Here is a 21,505-nt window from a genome sequence, read left to right on the forward strand (position 1 = left end):
TATATATATATATATATATAGCAAAATTTGATCATGATTTGCATAGGAAGAGTAGGAAGAGTAATGTTGTATAGCTGATTCGAAAACATGGCATATGAATTAAATGCATTCAGTACAATGACCCATATTTCACCGTCGAATCAGGGCATGTGTTCGCATCAATGATGATGTTATTCTTATAACCTTAGTCCCCATTTCTTTTACCAAATTCAATTATTTAGTGGCCGAAAGGTGGTGATAATATGGGGGGACTTGTCAAGTAATTGTTTCACCCGCTCCCCCTCAACTTTGAAATCGTTTCCCCGCCGTTGCTACGGCACCGCTGGGCGTATCTTGTCGGTGTGTTCGTCGCACCTCGTGGGCTCCATCCGCAGACAAGTCTGGAAGAGGCGGCCTGCGTTTGGGGTGGAGTATCTGGCTGTTTGGGGTGGAGTATCTAGCTGTTTGGGGTGAAGTATCCAGCTGTTTGGGGTGTAGTATCTAGCTGTTTTGGGGTAAGTATCCAGCTGGTTTGGGGTGTAGTATCTAACTGTTTGGGTGAAGTATCCCAGCTGTTGGGGTGGAGTATCTAGCTGTTTGGGGTGGAGCATCTAGCTGTTTGGGGTGAAGTGTCAGCTGTTTGGGGTTGGAAGTATCTAGCTGTTTGGGGTGATGAAGTATCTAGCTGTTTAGGGTGGAGTATCTAGCTGTTTGAGGTGAAGTATCTAGCTGTTTTGGGTGGAGTGTCTAGCTGTTTGGGTGGGTAGTATCTAGCTGCGTGTTTCTCAGAGCACTTCTTTAGCTGTGACAGTGTTGGGGCACTAACGCTTACCTTCGCCATGTTGTCTACCGCGCAGCGTTTTGATGGCGGGCACAGCGGCGCAGGTCAGCAGCTGTCGATCTATCTGATCCTCTACCAAACCCCTGCCTCCCGGGTGCAGTGGTCTTCACTGTACCTTATCCCCGGTAGAGTATCGGATCCTGCGCACGGTGGCCCGTGATGTATCTTATTCCCCGCGGAGTATCTGATCCCGGGGACGGCGGTGTTCACCATATCTTATCCCCGACAGAGTATCTGATCCCGGGGACGGCGGTGTTCACCATATCTTATCCCCGACAGAGCATCTGATCCCGGGGACGGCGGTGTTCACCATATCTTATCCCCGACAGAGTATCTGATCCCGGGTACGGCGGCGCCGGACGGCAGCTGCCGCTTCTCCTACTCCTCCACGGCGGGGAAACGAGGTGACTTCAATTCGCCTCGACACCCGGCCAACTACCCGTCGTCCACCGCCTGCGAGTACACCTTCGAGACGGCGCGCAACGAGCAGGTGCGACTCGTGTTCGACGGCTTCAAGGTGCGCGCCGATAACACCAACGGATCGGCCTACGGGTGAGTATCGAGTACAGCTGCTGGCCCACCACTAACGAGCAGCCGGTACTTGGCGCGAACTGACCCATCACTACAGCTGCGGGAGCGCGTTTCTGGTGCTGGCTTCATCTTTTTGCATGTGTATGCTCGAGACGCCAGGTGTTGAGTTGCACGTGTACAGCGAGGAACCTTCCCATGATTTTGAAGCCAGATCCAGGATGAAGGAGAGCGACTTCACACTTGAAAATCCTGGCCGATCAGAAGCGTGTACCACATGCCCCTCTCTTCCACTCTCTCCCAGGCTGCACAACTGTCACGAGGACTGGCTGGAGATCTACAACCTGTACCACGACAACAGCACGGACCTGATCGGCCGCTACTGCGCCCAGTCCACCCCCGGGCCCACCGAGTCGGTGCGGGGCGCTCGCGGCCTGCTCGTGGTGCTCCACACCGACTCGGACCACGTCTCCAGTGGCTTCAAGGCGCACTACATCTACCTCGACGCCAAGGACATCTTCGGAGGTGGGCGGCCGCGGCCGGAGGGCGGAGAATGGTGGAGTTCGCTGGACGGGGGGGGGGGGGGAGGAGTGAAATGGCGCGGTGCTTATGAGAAGGGCAGGTGTCTGGAAGGGTCAGTGAGGAAGGCGGGTGGCTGTAGAGGTTATGAGGGGGCGATTTTCTGAGGGGGTTATGAGGAAGGCGGGTGACTCAAGGGAATATGAGGAGTGCGATTGTCTGGAGGGGTCATGAGGAAGGCGAGCATCTGGAGGGGTTACGAGGAGGACGGGTGTCTTAGGAGGTTATGAGGAAGGCGGGTGTCTGGAGAAGTTATGAAGAAAGCGGGTGTTTAGAGGGGTTATGGCGAGGGCGGGCCCCTGGAATGGTCATGAGGAAGGCAGGTGTCTGGAGGGATTATGAGGAAGGCGGGCGTCTGGAGGAGATGTAAGGAAGCCGGATGTCTGGAGAGGTTTTAAGGAGGATGGGTGTTTAGAGGGGTCATGAGGAGGGCGGGCTTCTGGAGTTGGTGCTGTCCGTGGAATCCAGTCCGTCGGATGTAGGCGAAGTGACGCAGTCGTTGTGAGAAGTTGCCGTATGTGGAGGACGGCGACATGTGGGTCTTGATGGATGGTGATGAAGCAAAGGCAGCGAATACCGTGACGTGCAAGCAAAGGCAGCTTATGCCCCAAATTTGTCCAACAAATCGACGAGAGCTTGTTCTAAGGAGTTAGCTAAAGAAGCGGAGGCATTTCCTAAGCCTCACTTCTGTGTCTTCAAATTTGCAACAAGTTAATTTCTACTAATCCCATATCCAACGCATCCAATTCTAACACCACGTGTCAAACATGACAACAAAACAGAGCAAAGCGCTCGGAGAGCGTTGATTTGAACTTGCGCATCAACTTATACAGCATTTCAATTTTCACGCGACAGTGGGACCAAGCTTGCTGACAGTGCCGCTTCGGCCGCCGTGAGCCCTCCGTCGTGATGTTCAGCCTGTCGGCGGTTTGGGTGCAAAAAGTTTACACGGATCCGTGCGGTTAGAATATAAAGCAGTGTCCACCTTCTCCCTGCTCCTCCGTGATGCTCCCCCCTGAATGTCAATGCGATGGCGCAACGTCGAAGCAAATGCGGATAAAACACGCGGCCGCTGCACTGCCTACCCCTGATGTACGCGAGGAACTCCCTTCCCGTAGGCCGGTACTGCGCCGAATATTGATTCGACGTCTCCCTACACGACTGGCATGGGAATGGTCATAACGGGATTTATTGTTCGGCATCCAAGCTTGGCCCTAGCCACATTAGCAGGCGTGTAGCTTCCAATCCAGTTGAAATTGGATAAAAGTGGGCCAAATCCGGTGAAAATCCGTTTTTATGGACTTCGTGGACAGGTTGAGCAATTCTTCGCTGCTCAGGTCAACCGCCCAACGTGTTTGACAAAAATAAGTGCATGGCGCCTAGCTACGGTCACATGCCTCTCCCCTTGATACAGACAGGCTTTATTTCCTTGGCGGCGTCCGAAAACTGGCCAATCAGCGCGCACGCTCAACACCCCTGCAGTGACGTCACCGTTTCCGGTCCAGCAGACTGTGGTCGGAACATCAGTGGCACCCAAGATGGCGTCATCACGTCACCGGACTTTCCCAACACCTACCCGGCCAAGAAGAGCAAGGTGTGCCACTGGTACATACACGTTAAGCCCAGCCGCAAGATCCTGCTCTTCTTCGACACGTTCGTGGTGGAGGGCGACAGGTTATGTGAGTAGGGGAGTCCTATGAAAACCCCGTCATAAGTCATTTAATAGGTCACCTAACGGGCGTGTGAATGGAAAGATCTTGTGACAAACCACATGACAAGATGCGTGACAGGTCACATTAATTTGAAGTTCACTTGACGGATCGCGTGAGGGGTGACGTGCCAGGTTATGTGAGTGTCGTCGGAAGGGCCTGCATGAACGTGCACGAGATCTGAGCGTGACTCCTGACCTGATTGCCAGCGCGTGGCTGTCCCACGGCGTTGGTGACCTTCAGACCTCTGACCTGACCGCCAGCGCATGGCAGTGCGACGATGTTGTTAACCCTCAGACCCCTGACCTGACCGCCAGCGTCTGGCTATGCGGTGGCGTTATTGACCTTCAGACCCCTGACCGCCAGCGCGTGGCTGTCCGGTGGCGTTGTTGACGTTCAGACCCCTGACCTGACCGGCAGCGCGTGGTTGCCCGGCGGCTGTGGTGCGAGTCTGGCAGGACCTGAAGAGCTCTCCGATCGAGCTCTGCGGAGACAGCCTGCCCGAGGAGGTCAAGCAGATCGTCTCCACCGGCCGCGTCATGAAGATTTCGTTCATCTCTGCGGAGAAGTCCGTGGGCAACCAGGGCTTCCGCGCCTACTGGACTGAGGTGCAGGACGGTGAGCATAACTAGGGCTTCCGCGCCTACTGGACCGAGGTGCAGGACGGTGAGCATAACTAGGGCTTCCGCATATACTGGACCGAGGTGCAGGACGGTGAGCATAATTAGGGCTTCCCCGCACACTGGACCGAGGCGCAGGATGGTGAGCATAACTAGGGCTTCCCTGGCATACTGGACCGAGGTGCAGGACGGTGAGCATAACTAGAGCTTCCCCGCATACTGGACCGAGGTGCAGGACGGTGAGCATAATTAGGGCTTCCCCGCATACTGGACCGAGGCGCAGGATGGTGAGCATAACTAGGGCTTCCGCATATACTGGACCGAGGTGCAGGACGGTGAGCATAACTAGGGCTTCCCCGCATACTGGACCGAGGTGCAGGACGGTGAGCGTAACTAGGGCTTCCCCGCATACTGGACCGAGGTGCAGGACGGTGAGGTATACTAGGGCTTCCGCGCCTACTGGACCGAGGTGCAGGACGGTGAGCATAACTGGGGCTTCTGCGCGTACTGGACCGAGGTGCAGGACGGTGAGCATAACCAGGGTTTCCGCACCTACTGAACCGAGTCACAGGGCGGTGAGCATAATGGCATCAAAGGAAAGAATCATGCCTCCGAATTCCAGAGGCGGCTACTGGATTGAAAACAGTGCTTAAAATAAGGGCAGCGAATGACGCATCTTGCTTCTATTTTCTCTGCCGCTGGGCGCAAAAACCCGATAACAAACGGAGATATTGACGATATTGAATATTGACGATATAAACGGAGATATTGACCCCGATGTAGGATATAATTTATCATGCAACGAATGTACAGTTTGGTTGTGGGTTTTCATTCCCTTTGTAATCCTGTTAACGAAAGACCTCATCAGAGCCTGGCGTCGTAAAAATTGTGTAGTTGTCGTCAGTTTTTGGCATAGGCCTTGTGGGAGACCCAAAAGCTTACGATTTTTTGAAAAAGTTATGTGCATATTTTTTACATTTCTTACTGGCAGCATTTGTCATCAACAGGCGCTAAGCTAACCAATGCAATGACCCGCTGCTTTCTGTAATTTTGACCTGTCATTTTCCTCATGTTTGATGGCGCGTTATGCGCCATCGTTATGATATGCACGTTATATTTGATGCACGTCAACTTATATTGTAACGTACAGAATCACGAGAAATTCCGAAAAATGGTTCGAGATTCACGAGAGATGAATGCAAAGATTATTTTAAAATCCGATTTCAACTCCAAAAGCTTAACAAGCTGCCGTAGTCCTCTATGTTTACATGATAGCTCGATGCGACTTATGCGACGCTCTAGCTATATCACTGCTTAAAGCAGGGTAGTCACGAGTGCAGCCAAGTTAGGTTAAACGTAGGCTAGAGACATAGCAAGAAAAGGCGTTTTCATGGTGAGCATAACCAGGCATAGACACGGTAGTGGATGGGATTAGGGGCGGCTTGCCTCCGATCGATTAGATTGTGGATCCAAGTGCTTTGAACGGGCTTTGATGGATTAGAAAACTGCTACCAGAATTAATACGAGATCTAGGTCCAGACCCCAGGGCCGAGATCCAGACACGTGATGAATTAATACGAGATCTAGGTCCAGACCCCAGGGCCGAGATCCAGACACGTGATGCAGTCTTGGTATTCAGTCCATGGCTGCATCAGGGTGGTGGTGGTGCGGTTAGTGGTGTAGATGTTCGGATGAGTCGATGGAATACATGCCGACATTGGTGGACGGAGAGCGCTCATCTGCCGCTGACAGAAGATGGTTCTCGGCGGTCTTCGTTCACCGCCATGGTGGAGGATTTATGCAGGACCTGATAATGCAAGCTAGCTTGGCCCTGGTGAGCCTAAAAAATTGCCGCTGTCTAAGGATGGATGGAAGGCGAAATCCCCTGTCTTATGACGCTCCAGCCGCCAGACTGAGGACTCAGCTCATCACAGCTTCGCTCAGCGGTATTCTGCCATCTTCAGGGTATCGGAAGTGTCCGAAGGCTTGACGATAACGCCCCGCCCTGCGTAGTGTGCGGTACGCGCGCTCTTCAACCCTTTGTTTATTCTGATTCAACGTTGGATTCAGCCAACGGAATCGCCGTTATCACTGCAGAGCATTAGTTCATTCCGTCATTCCTGCTGTTTGCGGCATCACTCGCGCTAGCCAACGTGGCACTCGCACAACAAATATTGTGATATTTCTCCTGGCGTCCCAACTCCGGCCCCGCGTCCGTGCTAACCCTCTATTATATACGCTTCTTTGGAGAGGAGCGCGACGGCTTCCACTGCACAAGCCTAACCCTCCATCGTTTTTGCCTCTCAGGAGAAGAGTGCGACGGCTTCCACTGCACCACGCTAACCCTCCACCGCTTCCGCCTCTCAGGAGAAGAGTGCGACGACTTCCACTGCACCATGCTAACCCTCCACCGCCTCCGCCTCTCAGGAGAAGAGTGCGACGACTTCTACTGCATCGCGCTAACCCTCCACCGCTTCCGCCTCTCAGGAGAGGAGTGCGATGGCTTCCACTGCACCACGCTAACCCTCCACCGCATCCGCCTCTCAGGAGAAGAGCGCGACGACTTCTACTGCATCACGCCAACCCTCCACCGCTTCCGCCTTTCAGGAGAGAAGTGCGACGGCTTCCACTGCACCACGCTAACCCTCCACCGCTTCCGCCTCTCAGGAGAGGAGTGCGATGGCTTCCACTGCGAGAGGAGCGGCTTCTGCATAGCGGACCAGCTGCGGTGCAACTCGCGCTACAACTGCGGCGTCAGCGACAACACGGACGAGACCGACTGTGAGTGCTTGCTGGCGGCGATGCGTCCCGGTGGAGTGGATCAGGGCGCGGGGATGGGGGGCCGATATGAAAGCATGAAGCAGCGCTCCGGCATTTCAAGCTGTCTTGTTTTAAAGAGACCCAGGATTGTGCACTTTTGTGTGCATTATTATAACTGTATACTTGTAAGGTAAGGTTCCAGGACCTCGTAGCCAATGCAGGAAAGGGCCTGGTAAGAGTAATGCCTCAAATTCGCGGGAGGAAATGCAGTAGGCCATGAAGTCGTCTTTTGCAGCGTGTAACGAGCGAGGCGATGACAGATGTAATTATTGTCACCATATAGATGGCGCCAAAATAGGAGAGGTGGGATCTCGTTACCACTGGAGTACTCATACAACTAGGACTTATCAGCTCATTGGAAAAATCCTTCTCTCGTGAGGTCAGCAGACAGACATGCGCTGGTGACGTTGTTAGAACGTTGACTGGTGGGGGTGTAGTTTCTTCTTCAGTTCGGGGGGTCCAGCCCCTCCTCTACTAACTTGGTATCCAGCCTCCCCAATCTTGAAAAAAACAGTGACCCAAAACCGGGAAGAAAACCGTTTGTTGCTGTGTTTTCGGGGTAGGCTGCAGCATTTTTCACTGCTCTCACCCACCCACTCATCCACCCCACTCATTTTGCGGAACGACGCCCCTGCCTACTTGGTGTAGGGAACCCTTTTCTGTGTCCAACGGACGTAGAGCCACATCCTGGGCGGGGAATTTACTTCTGTTTACATCTTTTGTTCAGTCAGAAAGCCAGATAAAAGTCTACTTCAAGCTGGCTCTTCGCCATCCGGCGCAAATCGAGTGGAAGAGTAAGCAGCGTCACGCTAGCCCACGTAATGATGGCGATTCGTGCCAACTTTGTTCTGATGGGGTGGGCACCCGTACCCCCCCCCCCCCCCCCGGGATTCTTAGACTGGAATGGTCTAGAGAAAGACGAACAAAATGTGATTACATAGCGCATGCAAAGTTTAAGGAGATTTTCTACGTAACTGTTGTGTCCGAGGTCAGAAGACAATGGTGTCCGACATAGGTCAACATAGGTCAGAAGACAATGGTGTCCGACATAGATCAGCGTACGTCAGGAGGCAATTGTGTCCGACATAGGTCAACATAGGTCAGCAGACAGTGGTGTCCGACGTAGATCAGCGTACGTCAGGAGGCAGTGGTGTCCGACACAGATCAGCGTACGTCAGGAGGCAGTGGTGTCCGACATAGATCAGCGCACGTCAGGAGGCAATTGTGTCCGACATAGGTCAACATAGGTCAGAAGACAGTGGTGTCCGACACAGATCAGCGTACGCCAGGAGGCAGTGGTGTCCGACACAGATCAGCGTACGTCAGGAGGCAATGGTGTCCGACATAGGTCAACATAGGTCAGAAGGCCAGTGGTGTCCGACACAGATCAGCGTACGTCAGGAGGCAATGGTGTCCGACATAGGTCAGCATAGGTCAGGAGGCAATGATGGCCGACATAGATCAGCGCACGTCAGGAGGCAATTGTGTCCGACATAGGTCAACATAGGTCAGAAGACAGTGGTGTCCGACACAGATCAGCGTACGTCAGGAGGCAGTGGTGTCCGACACAGATCAGCGTACGTCAGGAGGCAGTGGTGTCCGACATAGGTCAACATAGGTCGGAAGGCAGTGGTGTCCGACACAGATCAGCGTACGTCAGGAGGCAGTGGTGTCCGACATAGATCAGCGCACGTCAGGATGCAATGGTGTCTGACATAAGCCAACATAGGTCATCCAGGTCACCATTTATTCGCCTACCGCTTATGTACCCGTTTGAATGGTAGCTGCCATGGGTGGTGTCAGACCGAAATGGATTAGTCTTCAATGGCATTTTCATCCCAGGCCATCGGCGTATGTTGAATTTCTGAGGTCGCAGTGTTATGCATGGACAAAAATGTGGTGCTGACCAAAGGAGGACAATTGGATAAAACCACACGAAATTTGAGCACGAATTATCATAGATCAGATCGCAAGGTCATGTAAGGTCAACGAAGTAACTAACTTAATGACATCATGCTCATATATGGATTAAGAGCTATACTAGCCGCGAGTTGCTCATGGTTTGACCGTATCATCATCTACCATTCACAAAAATTAATAACCTACTACCGACTAACAAAATAACTCTTGCCGACGACCTTAACAATTTGGTGAGAAGCCTTTTCCAGTTTTCTTTCGTCGGTTTGCTATGGCAGTGGCACCTGGCCAGCTGTGTTTACAGTGGCTCAGTCACCGACGCAGCTGCTATTTTCACGAAAGTCGCTGATAATGTATTCATTAGATAAACAGACACACATATTTCCTTTTCGAGCAGCTGGACCCATCAGTCGTTGGCCTGGCTATGACGTGCTGCGCTGCTTTGCGTCACATTTGTCACGAGCTTATGTCGAATTGGTCAAACGTTTGCCGAGCTGAACCGCTTGCAGCCGGGCGCGGCGTCTGCCGAGTCACCCCTGCCTCCTCTGGAACTGACCTGACCTGCGCCGACCTGGTCGGTCTCATGCGGACGTCGATGTGATCCCCCTGACCTAAACTGACGTGATCCGACCTACCCGGACGCGCCACGACCTCATATATTTGTCTGATGCCGATCGAGTTCGATCTGATATCACTGTCAGTCACGGCTGCACATTCGTGTTCTTAGCGTGTTTTTGTTGCCTGACCTGACTGTTCCCGGGTTCCACAGCTGACCTTACTCGATCCCATATTCCCTTGTGTGTTCCGGCTGACCCGACCGAACCTGTCTCAGAGCGCCACATTTGGGCGCTGCATGACCATGGCCGTCGATGCGCCCTGAAGCTACAACTGATCAAAGTGCCACAGCGGCAGAGATAGGAGTTTAACCGATGTTCTGATCCCACCATTTCTGACCTAACCTGGTCTGACTTGACCTGACCTGACTCGACCTAACCCGTCGGTGGTCCCCACAGCGGTGGTTGTGGGTGTGCTCCTGCTGACCTGACCTAGTATGACCTGACCTGATCTGACCTGCCGACAGGCCCCACGGCGGCGGAGGTGGATGTGTTCATGCTGCTGGGGGTGGTGCTAGCCCTCGTGGCCGTGGCCGGACTGGTGCTCTGCCTCTGGTGCCGGCGGCGCGGCCAGAACAACCGCCACGTCCGCCACCCCACGTCGCCCTCGCACCGGCACGTGCACGTGTGCGACCACCTGGGGTCACGGCTCTCCACCATGGACACCGTATGAGGCACGTGGCGGTTCGGCGGCAGCGGACAGTCCAGCAACGCATCGTCAGTGGGCACGCTGTAGGCCCGCGGGCTGGCCGGGAAGACTTAGCACCTCGGGTCGCCCCGGGGTCAGCTGGGGTCAGTCGGGGTCAGCCGGAGTCGGTTCGGTCAGCCGGTGTGTGCTCAGATCAGCTGGGGTCACCACGGGTCAGTTGGGGTCAGCTGGCAGGACTCTCCGAGACGCCTGTGCTGCTTGAGTCCCTCGGGTCTCTTGTGGCGCTCCGATACGTCACAGCGGTCTCGAGAGACAGACGCTGGCGAAGACGCGCCGGAAGAGCTCCGCGGGGACACGACTGACCACCACCGCCGTGCCGGCCGGCGCCCGGCGAGCCCAGCCCGCGCAGTGCGAGGAGCGACCCGGGCCTCAGCGAGCGCTGGGCTCTGCACGGGCGCGCGTGACCTGCCGCGCGCGTGACCTGCCGCGCGCGTGACCTGCCGCGCGCGTGACCCTGCCTGGCGGCTGACCTGACGCCGCGCGGCGGGACCGCCTCGTGCCGCCGCCACCGCCCCTCATACGGCTAACACATCACACACTGGATCAGCAAGACGCCAACAGCAGGGCAAGCAGACGGGACTGCCGGGGCGTCCCCGCGCAGGCCTCACCTGACGTCAGAGCAATGCGTCAGTACGTGCAATGTCAAAAAACATGACGTCGGTGGTGACGTCATCCCGACGCGAGCTGGCGCTCAGCAGCGCCGGCGGCGGAGCGTCACATCGGTGAACGGGTGCCAAAGTGGAGCCAAAGTAGCGGACCTCGCGGTGGCCGGGCAGCCTGCCGCCCAGTGCTGCTGCGGTCCGGTGCTGACGGGCAGGAGGGCGTTTGTTCCCGCCCGCTGCCCCGCCGGCCGGCTCCGGGCTGGGACTCGGCCGGCGGACGGCTGGACACAGTTGCAGGGTGTGAATGTTCTGATGTCTCGGCGCTGGGGCTGGAAGAGGGCGGTGTGGCGCTAGGGAGGGCGGCTCTGAGTTCCCCAGTCTACGGGTTCGGGACATGCTGTCCCATACGTGCGACCCTGTTTTTTGGAGCAGCTATGCCTCTTGTTCAAGTTTAATGCAGACTGCCCAAGGGTGGCTTGCAGGGCGAGTCATGTAAAATCCCGTTGAGAATGCCAATAATTCTCAGAGATTCTCAGCCGTGGCTTTCTCGGGCGCGCCGCTCATTTGGCCTCGAAGCTGCTGTAGCTGACGGTAACCAGTATATTTCGGGCGACGGCAGCGTATGATCAAAGTGAGTAGAGAAAGTTGTTGGCAAGACAGATTCCAGACTCCAAGAACGCAAAAACGCTTCAAAAAGTGAGTGGAGCTAACCCATTTTTAAAACAATTGTTTCATGCATCAGCGTGCGTTCACTGACAGCTTACGAGCCAACGTGTGTACCTATGCTCTACTTTCCCCCTCCCCATGCTTCTACGATAACGATTGCAGTGAGGTGTGATGATCACTTGAGCGGAGTGAGTGAAATTTTCACGATTCCGGGGGACTCGGGACCCAGTATTTCCACATTTCGTCATGGCAGTTTGTCAGACTCGTTGTAAAAAGTATTAAAGGCATAATAGCACGCTCATGGCAAAAGTACGCCAGTCGCATTCACAATTTCATTTCAAGACGTTTGTTTTTCGCCTTTCTTTCCCCTTCAAAAGTCTGCGATATCTTTTTACGGCGACGGACTGGTGCATCTCAGCCATGTCGCTCGGAAAGTAACCATTCTCACAGTAGCTGGCGCGCTGCCAAACGTCTCGGCGCGTCGTGGCGTGAGACGGCGCGGCGTGACTCGTTGCGGCGCACAACGCTCGTTCTGCAGCCTCACGCCGTGACTTTCGCCGTGATTTTCGGCCCAGTCACTCGCCGTCGGCTGCCGCCTCCTCATTGGTCGTGGCGGAGACTCCGCGGCACCGATCACGCCGCCGCCGGCCTGCGACCGCGTCACGCCGCGCCGAAGCTGTCACCGCGGCTAATGCGACGCTCGCTATCAAACCGCTGGCGAACTGCGGTATTTTTGGTTGTTTGCATCCGATAAACCTTCTGCGGTAATGCGACTCCATTAGTGTCACGCTTCGTCTGCTCCTGTCACTAACTCGGATATGTCCTTGCATTGGCTCAGATTATTCTGGTCTGCATTCCTGTGACCTGGTGCTCGTGCTCTGCAGATGCATACGCCCTTTGGACTCAATGCGGAGTATTTGGGGGGTGGGGATTCTGCTGCTGGTCGCGTGGCGGAATAGGGAAGGTCGACTGCCGATTGCGGCCGATAGGTGGTGCTCAAGTCATCAAGTTGATGGCACTAGTCGTTTTCCCGTTGTGGGATTGGCGATGTTGAACAGTGTGCCCGTGTTGTTGCTTCCCGTTTTTGCGCTGCACAATCGACGTTCGGATGAATCTCGCTGTCTGCTGTCATGAGTCCGTGCCAGAGCCGGACTGCTGTGATGGGCAGCCGGCGGAACAATATCCAGGCGGGTCAGGAGCACGGCCGATGTGCTGGCTGGTGATCCGACCCAGTGACGTCACGCCATTGAGACTGCCTGAACCAAGACTTGGTTTTAGGCCAGACACGCATCGCTCTAGATGTGCAATAAACTTATCAGCACAAGTGTATTGCTGTGTCGGCGCGCCCGCAATCGTCATCGTGGTGTTTGTTGAAGCCAGTTTGGTAGCTCTAACGCCGCGGATATATCGAGATTCGTTCATCAGAGGCCATTTGCGTTAATGTTCCCGTCAATCGCTCAAAATTGAATGCCTTCGCCAAGATGACACCACGCATGGTTCTCACGATTCGTTGCGCCAGCTGAATAGACAGTGCCAAACGTCTCCATTGTTGTGTTGACAACCCATAAATTGTGATGAAAGGGTCGATGCTCACCGGCTCTTAACCCGCCATTACAGCACGAATGCTTTCAGTCGCCGGATGGGTGTGTTTGCTTTTTAACATGCTATCGTTCACTGGTGGATATTGTATATTAATGTTGTATACCCCATTATTGGGGAGCCTGCGTTCTGTGTTCGCAAAAGCCATAGAAAACACCGCCTCATTTCGAGGAAAAATCGCGAGCTGCATAGACTAAACCTTGCCACATTTCCCCTTGTTCTTGCGATGTATTTGTTACCTGGCGTTTGCACTTAACGCTGTGAAAAAGTCCAAAATGTTGGATTTACCTGAAGTCCTAGCTACGAGAGGGCAGCACATAGCAGCTGAACAACAAAATACGCAGGTGTTTCAGATTATAGCCTTACGGCGCCGTCATCTCAACACAAGCGCCAAATTGGCCGCATTTCCGCAGCGCTCCACCTGTTGGGCTTAAATCGTTGTTGTTTCTGAAGGAGATATCACGATGATCGCTTTCAATTAGAAAATCACAATGAACACTTTTTGGGAACACAAAATAAACACAGCGCTTACGAGATTTACTCTACATTACAGTAAAATACACGTTTATGATAGGGTGAGCCAGGCTCCTGAGCTGCTCCGGGCACGTAAGTGCGGGCATAGTTGGGGACTTGGGCCCTATTCCCCCAACATTTGGCCCAAGCTCGGTTTGAACAATGAGCGTACCTGGAAAGCAATGAAATCAAATTTCCATCAGCAATGTTGGAAGGTGTCCCCCGTCTTTGAAGGCGTGCTGAAATACCATGCTGTCGGTCTCCACCTGTCCTCGGGGATACTTACGGCTGGGCGGAGGACGCCAGGGGCGTTCTGAAATGTGTTATCTCCATGCCAACATCTTTGGCTCAAGAGCAGGCATCGTATTTTGCCAAGCGCGGAAAAAGCTGAAAGCACTACCATTGTTCTTCCGGCGCAGTGATTAAACCACGCCAAAAACGGTTCTTGATCCGAACCCAATCATGGCCTGTCACTCAGCCACCGTGCTGTGCATAGCACAGCAACGCTAATAAGCCATTGGCACGATGTTGACATGTGCATTGGAAGTGATAATGATAATAAACATTCCAATGGCTATACGAGTAACGTGCCTGCGCATGGCGCATTCGTACATCGTATCTGAGTAAATCAATCTTAAGTATTCAGGAAGTAATTACAGCTGATGACATGCAGCTCATGAAGCCCAGACCGTGAAGTGGCTTGGATGATAAGTGAACATACGCGCATTCAACCATGTCGTCAATAACTGCACCGTAAATTGGTTCAATTCACTCATGCATTCCAGCCAAGTTGTGGGACTCATTCTTGGCACCTGACCGCAGATGCGGGCTGTGACGAGCTACCGCTGACCCCACGCAGCTGCCGCTGACCCCACGCAGCTGCCGCTGATCCCACGCAGCTGCCACTGACCCCACGCAGCTGCCGCTGACCCCATGCAGCTGCCGCCCGCTCCGGCTCGCTCGCCTCGTGACTCCTTGAGGGGGATGCCCCCCCCCCCCCCGACCATAACCCCGACACTGGAACACCAGCGGCGTGATCTGCATCAGACTGTGGAGCTGAACAGGCGTGCCAGTGCTGTTCGCATCTTATCCGGTCACCGCGACCGTCCTGCCACCTGTCGGCGCCGCCGCCGAGCCTCTGATCGCAAGATCAGCAACATCCGGCGCGCCCCGAACAGGATGAGCTGTCTGGCGAACATGGCCGCCGCTGCCGAGCGCCGTGCATGTGCGGCGTGTCGACACCGCTCACCTGTCACGGTGCCGGTCTGACCGGCAGCCGGCCCCCGCCGGGGCAGCAGCTGGTCGCTCAAGCATGCGCGACGGTTCTGCATCTGTCAGATCGAATGAAAGCGGCCGGGCGGAAAAACGATGGGTGTTGTCTTGCTGATGTTAATTTCGTGCTGAGCTGTCTGGCCTGGGAGAGGGTTCCTGGGAAAGCGTCGGAATGCATGCAGCACTACGCCACGCGTTGCACTGCACGTGTTGCCGCTTTTTGCAGGTTTGTTTATGAATCTGAAAGCGGCCCATAGCAGATATTGCAATGACTAGAATGTACTAATATGTACATCATAATCTCGCGGTGTTTTGTTACAACGTTGTCAGCAGGAGTTTGGCAGCATGTGCCTATATCGTCTCAAACTCGCATTCTGCAAGCGGGTGTTCCAGCACGCGCCAAAAGTTGGGAAGAGCATATCGATGTTTGTAGGGTAGATGCTGTCATGTGCAACGTTTCAGGCGTAACGTTTCATCCTGTTAAGGTCGGAAACTCGTTTCCATCCCGCGCCGCTATTTATTCTCTATTGTGTTTGAACGTTTTCTCGTCTGATTATCCCGAAATTGCTTTCAGCGAGCATGCTTGAAATATTATAAAAACGACATTTAGCACGAATTTCGAACGAGTCCTCAGCATTGTGGGGAATGCGCGCGTTGTCCATAACATGCAAGAATACACGTTAAAAGTACTGTTGAGGTTTCTACAAATGACTTGCCAACGCATATCGGTTGATTAAACCAGTAAGGTGGCACCGCCGGTTGATGGCACTGCCATATGGTGTACATATTGGATATTGGTTAATAAGGTTCTTCAACCGAAAAAGGTTAATTAACAGATTACATCCGTAATAGGATCACATTTGCTTTTGCATCAGCGAAGGGCAAAAAAATCCAAACCCCAATTATTGTATAATCGTCTCTGATTGTATCTATGGGAGAAGCCGCTTACCAGATCTCGCCGTGACGCAATGGTATGTTCTCAGCGTCACTGCTCTTGCCATTGTAGTAATCTGGTACCACATATAGACTTCAAATCTTCTTGGCTAATATGTAACTACACCACAGAAATGGTTTGGAGCCGCACGCGTATGCAACGCTACTTAAGTAGGCATTTACTAAATAAGCTATTAAAACCACATGTCGTCTGCGTTAAATTCATTATGCGTGTGAGCACTTCACCAGGTCTCAACGACGCCATTTTGCTGCTCATGAGAAAAATCACCTTTTGCTGACAGACACAGACGTAAGCCATGTTTGGGATCATGAAATATCAAGGTATCTATGTCCAGGACCGCGGTCGATATTTTCTGAAGGGGCAGGGCCAGCAGCCTCGTGAGCACGTATCACGCCGATTTTCAGCATTCTGTTGGGGGCCATCTATGGGGGAAAACAAAAAATTCGGGCTAAAAGGGGACCTGGGCCCTCTAAAACATGTCCTTCGCTGCGCCTTTGTTTACATCAGTACGCACAGTGTGTATGTATGCACACACACGCACTTGATATATACATATATATATATATATATATATATATATATATATATATATATATATATAGTTATTACGTGTGTGTATACTTATATCCAAGGCCATTTTGAGTCTACCGTTGTCGATGGAACAGTCCGTTAAAAAGGTGTCACATCATTCCTCATCGGATAAGAATCAGACCTGCGGCAGTTTTCCATGCTTTTTTACCCTATTTAAAGGGTACTAAGGTAAAAGGGTAACGTAACGTAAAAGGGTAACTAAAAGGGTAAAGGGTACTTGTGACAGACCTGCGTTTGTTCGATGCCCAAAAAGTTCCGTAAGAAGTTAGTTTTGTCAGAAGTCAGTGCTCATCTGGTGCTCATGCTCTGAAGGTTTTGTCGGTGTTGTGGTCTGAAGTAATTTACCACAGCAATGAGCATGGCGGTCAGGGCGTAATGACAACAGAGCGCCTGCCGGCTGAACACCCGGCAAATTTCCCACAACCACTGATTAGTGGGTCGGCACGAACCTCTGCTGCTCCATAAGACTCTCAGGCTCTCGGCTCCTGAGCCTTCAGAGTAAGCCCTGACTTGATGCAATCCAGCCCAGAGGCGGCGCCACGAGGACACGGAGGGGGGGGGGGGGGGGAGTGTCCTCCGCTTCGGTGATTCGGAGATGCATCGCTACTTTTATGCTATTGCATGAAGAAAGTGGACCTTAAATGCTCCCTTTCTTCTCCAGTCCTCGCACTGTCCCCTGCCCAACCCTCGGTGGCCCTTGATCCAGCTTGAGCTCAAAACACCTTTGTCATCCCAGCACTATTTCTCACGACCCAAGCCGAGACAGCAGTCGCGTGATGCAGGTAATGTCCTCCCGAAATAGCCAGACTCGGGGTCGTGACTCCACCGTTTCGACCCGCCTCACACTACCCCATAGGGTCAGTTGGGGTCAACCATGGGGTCAGTCAAGGGGTCAGTTAGGGTCACCTCTGCAGCAGCCTGGCAACCCAGAGGTCGCGCGGACCTGCAGCATACTCGCCCTGGCGCTGGCCGGGATCATCTGACCCGCCACTCAAAAATGGGCTTGAGGGCATGTACCCTTTTATTTGGTCAAAATGGTGTCCTGCCCCGCCATTCTCGACCGATCTCCCAAGGCACGTGGTTTGCACCTTCTCGCTAAAGATGCGATTTCGTGTCCGATTGTATCTGGCTAGGTGCCCATTTGCTCCACCCATACAATCTCTACGACGTGGTTACACCCAGGGATGTGCCGTGGTCCGACGCAATGTCTGCAGATCTCCAAATGTCGTGCACAGCAATGCCTTGTACAGTTCAGGGGTTCACAGAACTGGGGCAGGTTTATCCGCAGGTGGACGCGCGCTCTCCGGGGATCTGTGCATGTGAAGTCTTCAGTAAGCAGATGCACGCTTTAAAGCACGCCTCTTGTATCCAAAGCGGTCTCATATGTACCAGCGACGTGGGTGCACGTGGACCGTGGCTAACGGGTCCCAGCGTCGGCGCAGACGGCATGGACGGCACCGAGCGCCTGTATCGAGCACGGCTCTTCCAAGTCGGCGAGGACATTATAAACTGGGAGCCGTTATGCTGAAAATAATCGAGCTTCATTATACGAGGAGATACCAGTAAAGCGGCGTCATCGAGCCAGCACTCGCATTGGTGTTTGTTGAGCCATGTAGATTCCTGATCTGCCTGTCGCACAGATTCAAAACGTCGAGTTCCATCAACAAAACCTATTGGCGTTTGATGACAGTGTTTAACCAGTATCTCATGGCATATATCATAGGTTCATTTAATTCATCATGAGGGGCCGTGACTGATGGGACCAAAAAACCAGCAGCTGAAGGCTTTCTGGTTTGCATTAGCAGGAGCTCAAGGCCTTTCTGGCTTATATTAGCTGAGCCCCGGACCTGAGGCAATGGGAGGTGTTTAGGGAGCCGTTTATCACTGTACAGAGTCACTAGGTAGGACAATGCTCACTGTCTTTAATTACATGGGTCTCAGATTATATCTTACTCGGACAGGAGCATTGCACACCGCACCGTCGTGAGCAGCTCGACAGCGCGACACCGGCAGACTGTCGGTGAGAGCCGCTGCTCGAGGCCCGACTGTCGGTGAGAGCCGCTGTTCGAGGCCCGACTGTCGGTGAGAGTTGCTGCTCGAGGCCCGACTGTCGGCGAGAGCCGCTGTTCGAGGCCCGACTGTCGGCGAGAGCCGCTGCTCGAGGCCCGACTGTCGGTGAGAGCCGCTGTTCGAGGCCCGACTGTCGGCAAGAGCCGCTGTTCGAGGCCCGACTGTCGGCGAGAACCGCTGTGCGAGGCCCGACTGTCGGTAAGAGCTGCTGTTCGAGGCCCGACTGTCGATGAGAGCCGCTGCTCGAGGCCCGACTGTCGGTGAGAGCCACTGTTCGAGGCTCGACTGTCGCCGGGAGCGCTGCTCGAGGCCCGACTGTCGGTGAGAGCCGCTGTTCGAGGCCCAACTGAGGCGGAGTCGTTCCGGCCTCGGGCCGTAGCTTGGATCCAGACCCCGGGCTGTCGGTCTAACGCATTAACGGGATATTAACCGCCGGTGGCAACGATTCCCTCGCGCAGTGGCGGATATAAGAGCCGCAATTCAACGTTCTAACCAGTTCCCAAAATCGCCTCGGGATTTTGCTTGGTTTTGCCGCGATGATTGCATTAAAGCACGTTTAGCCACCTAATAAAGGGTGTGTGCCACTAAAGGTGTGGCTTGAACACTGCTTAGATTTATTGGAAAAGCCAACAGCATGCCAATTTTGCCCGACTTTCTTCTACCTCTTGGGAAGCTGATGACCTCGTTGATCCCCCCTCCCCCTGGATCCACCCCCACCCTCGCGTGCACGGGTAAGTGGCCCTGGCCCGTGCACACGCGTGCGCGCCGACACAGCTGTGTAGACATCAGAACGCTGCTGACAGCCGGGGATGACTCAATTTGGCCGAGGTGCAGGGAGGGGGGGGGAGGGGGGAGGCCATCCGCACGCCGCAACTTATCGATCGTCTGGGCGCTGTGCGAACCAAGAACACCGATGACGCACCGGCACCGCTGCTGGTGCCGCACGGCGCAGCGGCGGCGCTCACAAGCCAGTGTCGGTGCGGGAACAGCTGAGAACGGTGGACAGTGACGTCTTGCACGTGCTCGTGCGGGACTGGCGAGGAAACGGCGCGAGGAATAGCCGCTGTACGACAGCTTTAGGAAGAAAAAGCTGCTGTATTACAGCTTTAGAAAGAAATAGCCGCTGCACTACAGCTCTAGAAAGAAATGGCCGCTGTACTACAGCGCTAGAAAGAAATAGCCGCTGCACTACAGCTTTAGAAAGAAATAGCCGCTGCACTACAGCTTTAGAAAGAAATAGCTTTGTTCTCTTATGCACCACACTGATAGTGTGAGAGTCCACATCTGAATGCATGTCTCATGCATACACATCTCATTACAATCACCGGTCTGCCCAGTCCATGTCGCATACAGCACCGCGCCACTTGAGCCGCTCTGGTCACCTCCAGGCGGGCGCACCGGCCGGCGCCTCTTCCCCGCCGATACCTCACGTCCCAGACATGCCGCGTCTGGCTCCAGACGAGACTCCGGACCGCGCGGCACACGCCGGAGACGGGCGCATCCGGCGCTATCACACGGCAGCTGACGGGCTGAGCGCGGCGGCCGTGTCGCGGCCGTCGGAGCGCAGCTGCGGCATGTGGGGCCGCTCGCCGGCCGGCCGATCCGCGCCGCGCTGAGCCCGCTACCTTCCACGCTCCCACGGCTTAATGGAAAGGTCCGCGCCGCCGGCGGCGACGGCTGATTTGTTTTCAGCTATGTGGAAAGTCCGCCGCGCGCCGCGGCGGCCGGCCGTTCTGGGCCGCTGCGTCACCCGCGGCGGCCCGCTTTTAATTGGGCCGGGCCGTTTCCGGGTCGAGCACGGCGGAACGGAGAGCGATCTCATTGGCCGTGGCTCACCCGCCCAGCCCGCGGTTTCGCGGCCGAACAAGCGGGCGAGCGAAACCACAGCGGAGGGCGGTGAAGCCGCGCCGGAAGCGCCGCCCGCCGCTGCGCCGACCGCCAGACTCGCGCCCGCCGTGTCACCATCGACCATCGCTCGGACGCACCTCAATAATGGATTGGTCACGCCGGTGAATGGCAGCGGCGGCGGCCGGCCGGCCGCGTGCATTCATGCATTCCTCCTCCGCTGCCGCCGAGGATAAATGGCCGGTGGCCGCACAACTGGTAGCTGCGCATCCCCACGCGCGGACGGCGGCGCAGCAGATGAAAGAGCCGCTCACGAGCGGCCCTCATCGCCCGCGGTGGTGCCCGCCGAATGCCGGCCGCCCGCGCGGCTCGTAAGCGATGCGGACGCAGCGCGCGCGCCCCCCAGCGACCTATTTGCCTGGCGGGGGCCGGGCGACAGACCGCTGATGGCCTCCGATAACTGCCCGGGGCGGTGCCGGCCGACCCGCAAGGAACATCGCCACTAACAACATCCGTCTCGCTGGGGGGCACCGGCCGAGAGCCGCCGGGCGCGTCTCCACGTGGATGCGCATCATGCCGCGCGCTGATTGGTCACTGTTTGAGAGACGCGCGGTGATTCGTGGACAGTACATATCCCACGTGGGGTACGCGGTTTGCCTACGTGGGCGCTGTGATTGGCCACCACCCGTTGCTACTCCACGTGGGTTTCTGCTATTGACTCGCGAACGGTAATGATGTGTCCTGTTACGGCAAGGTTCGCTGTGGCGTCGACGCAGGATCCTCTCCCTTTTTACGTTATGAATGTTTCCTGGATATTATTCCATAATGGGCGAAACCGGAGCAGACGCGTCGGCTAGGAGGCGGCTCGCGCAGTGCGCAGCTCGCAGCGCCGCCGCCGGCGCCGACCAGCCCACGGATGCGGTAGTGGTGGTTTGAAATCAATAGGTGGCGCTGTAGAGCGTAAATGGGCGTATAAAACGTTATTGATTGCAGTGGGCAAGTAAACGTGTTGGGCAAATCGGTTAGCTGTTGAGCGGGGTGCGGCGCGCGGCGGCGGCGCGCGGTCGACAGACGCG

At 54.9% G+C, this 21,505-nt stretch overlaps 1 protein-coding gene across 1 annotated transcript; it reads left to right on the plus strand.

Annotated features, from left to right (window-relative positions):
• Nucleotides 1-1,149: 1,149 nt before the first annotated feature.
• Nucleotides 1,150-10,702, plus strand: LOC119095632 (cubilin; the record flags this gene model as incomplete). Its single annotated transcript, XM_037218489.1, is given in 6 exon segments — nt 1,150-1,372; nt 1,653-1,873; nt 3,436-3,606; nt 4,057-4,254; nt 6,924-7,037; nt 10,075-10,702. Coding segments are annotated over 6 exon segments (1,133 nt in total), but the record flags the coding sequence as incomplete, so codon positions are not given.
• Between the last annotated feature and the right edge of the window lie 10,803 nt (nt 10,703-21,505).

This window comes from Pollicipes pollicipes, unplaced genomic scaffold (assembly GCF_011947565.3).
Source record: "Pollicipes pollicipes isolate AB1234 unplaced genomic scaffold, Ppol_2.1 Scaffold_4219;HRSCAF=4965_pilon_pilon_pilon, whole genome shotgun sequence".
In the NCBI taxonomy this organism is placed as follows: domain Eukaryota; kingdom Metazoa; phylum Arthropoda; class Thecostraca; order Pollicipedomorpha; family Pollicipedidae; genus Pollicipes; species Pollicipes pollicipes.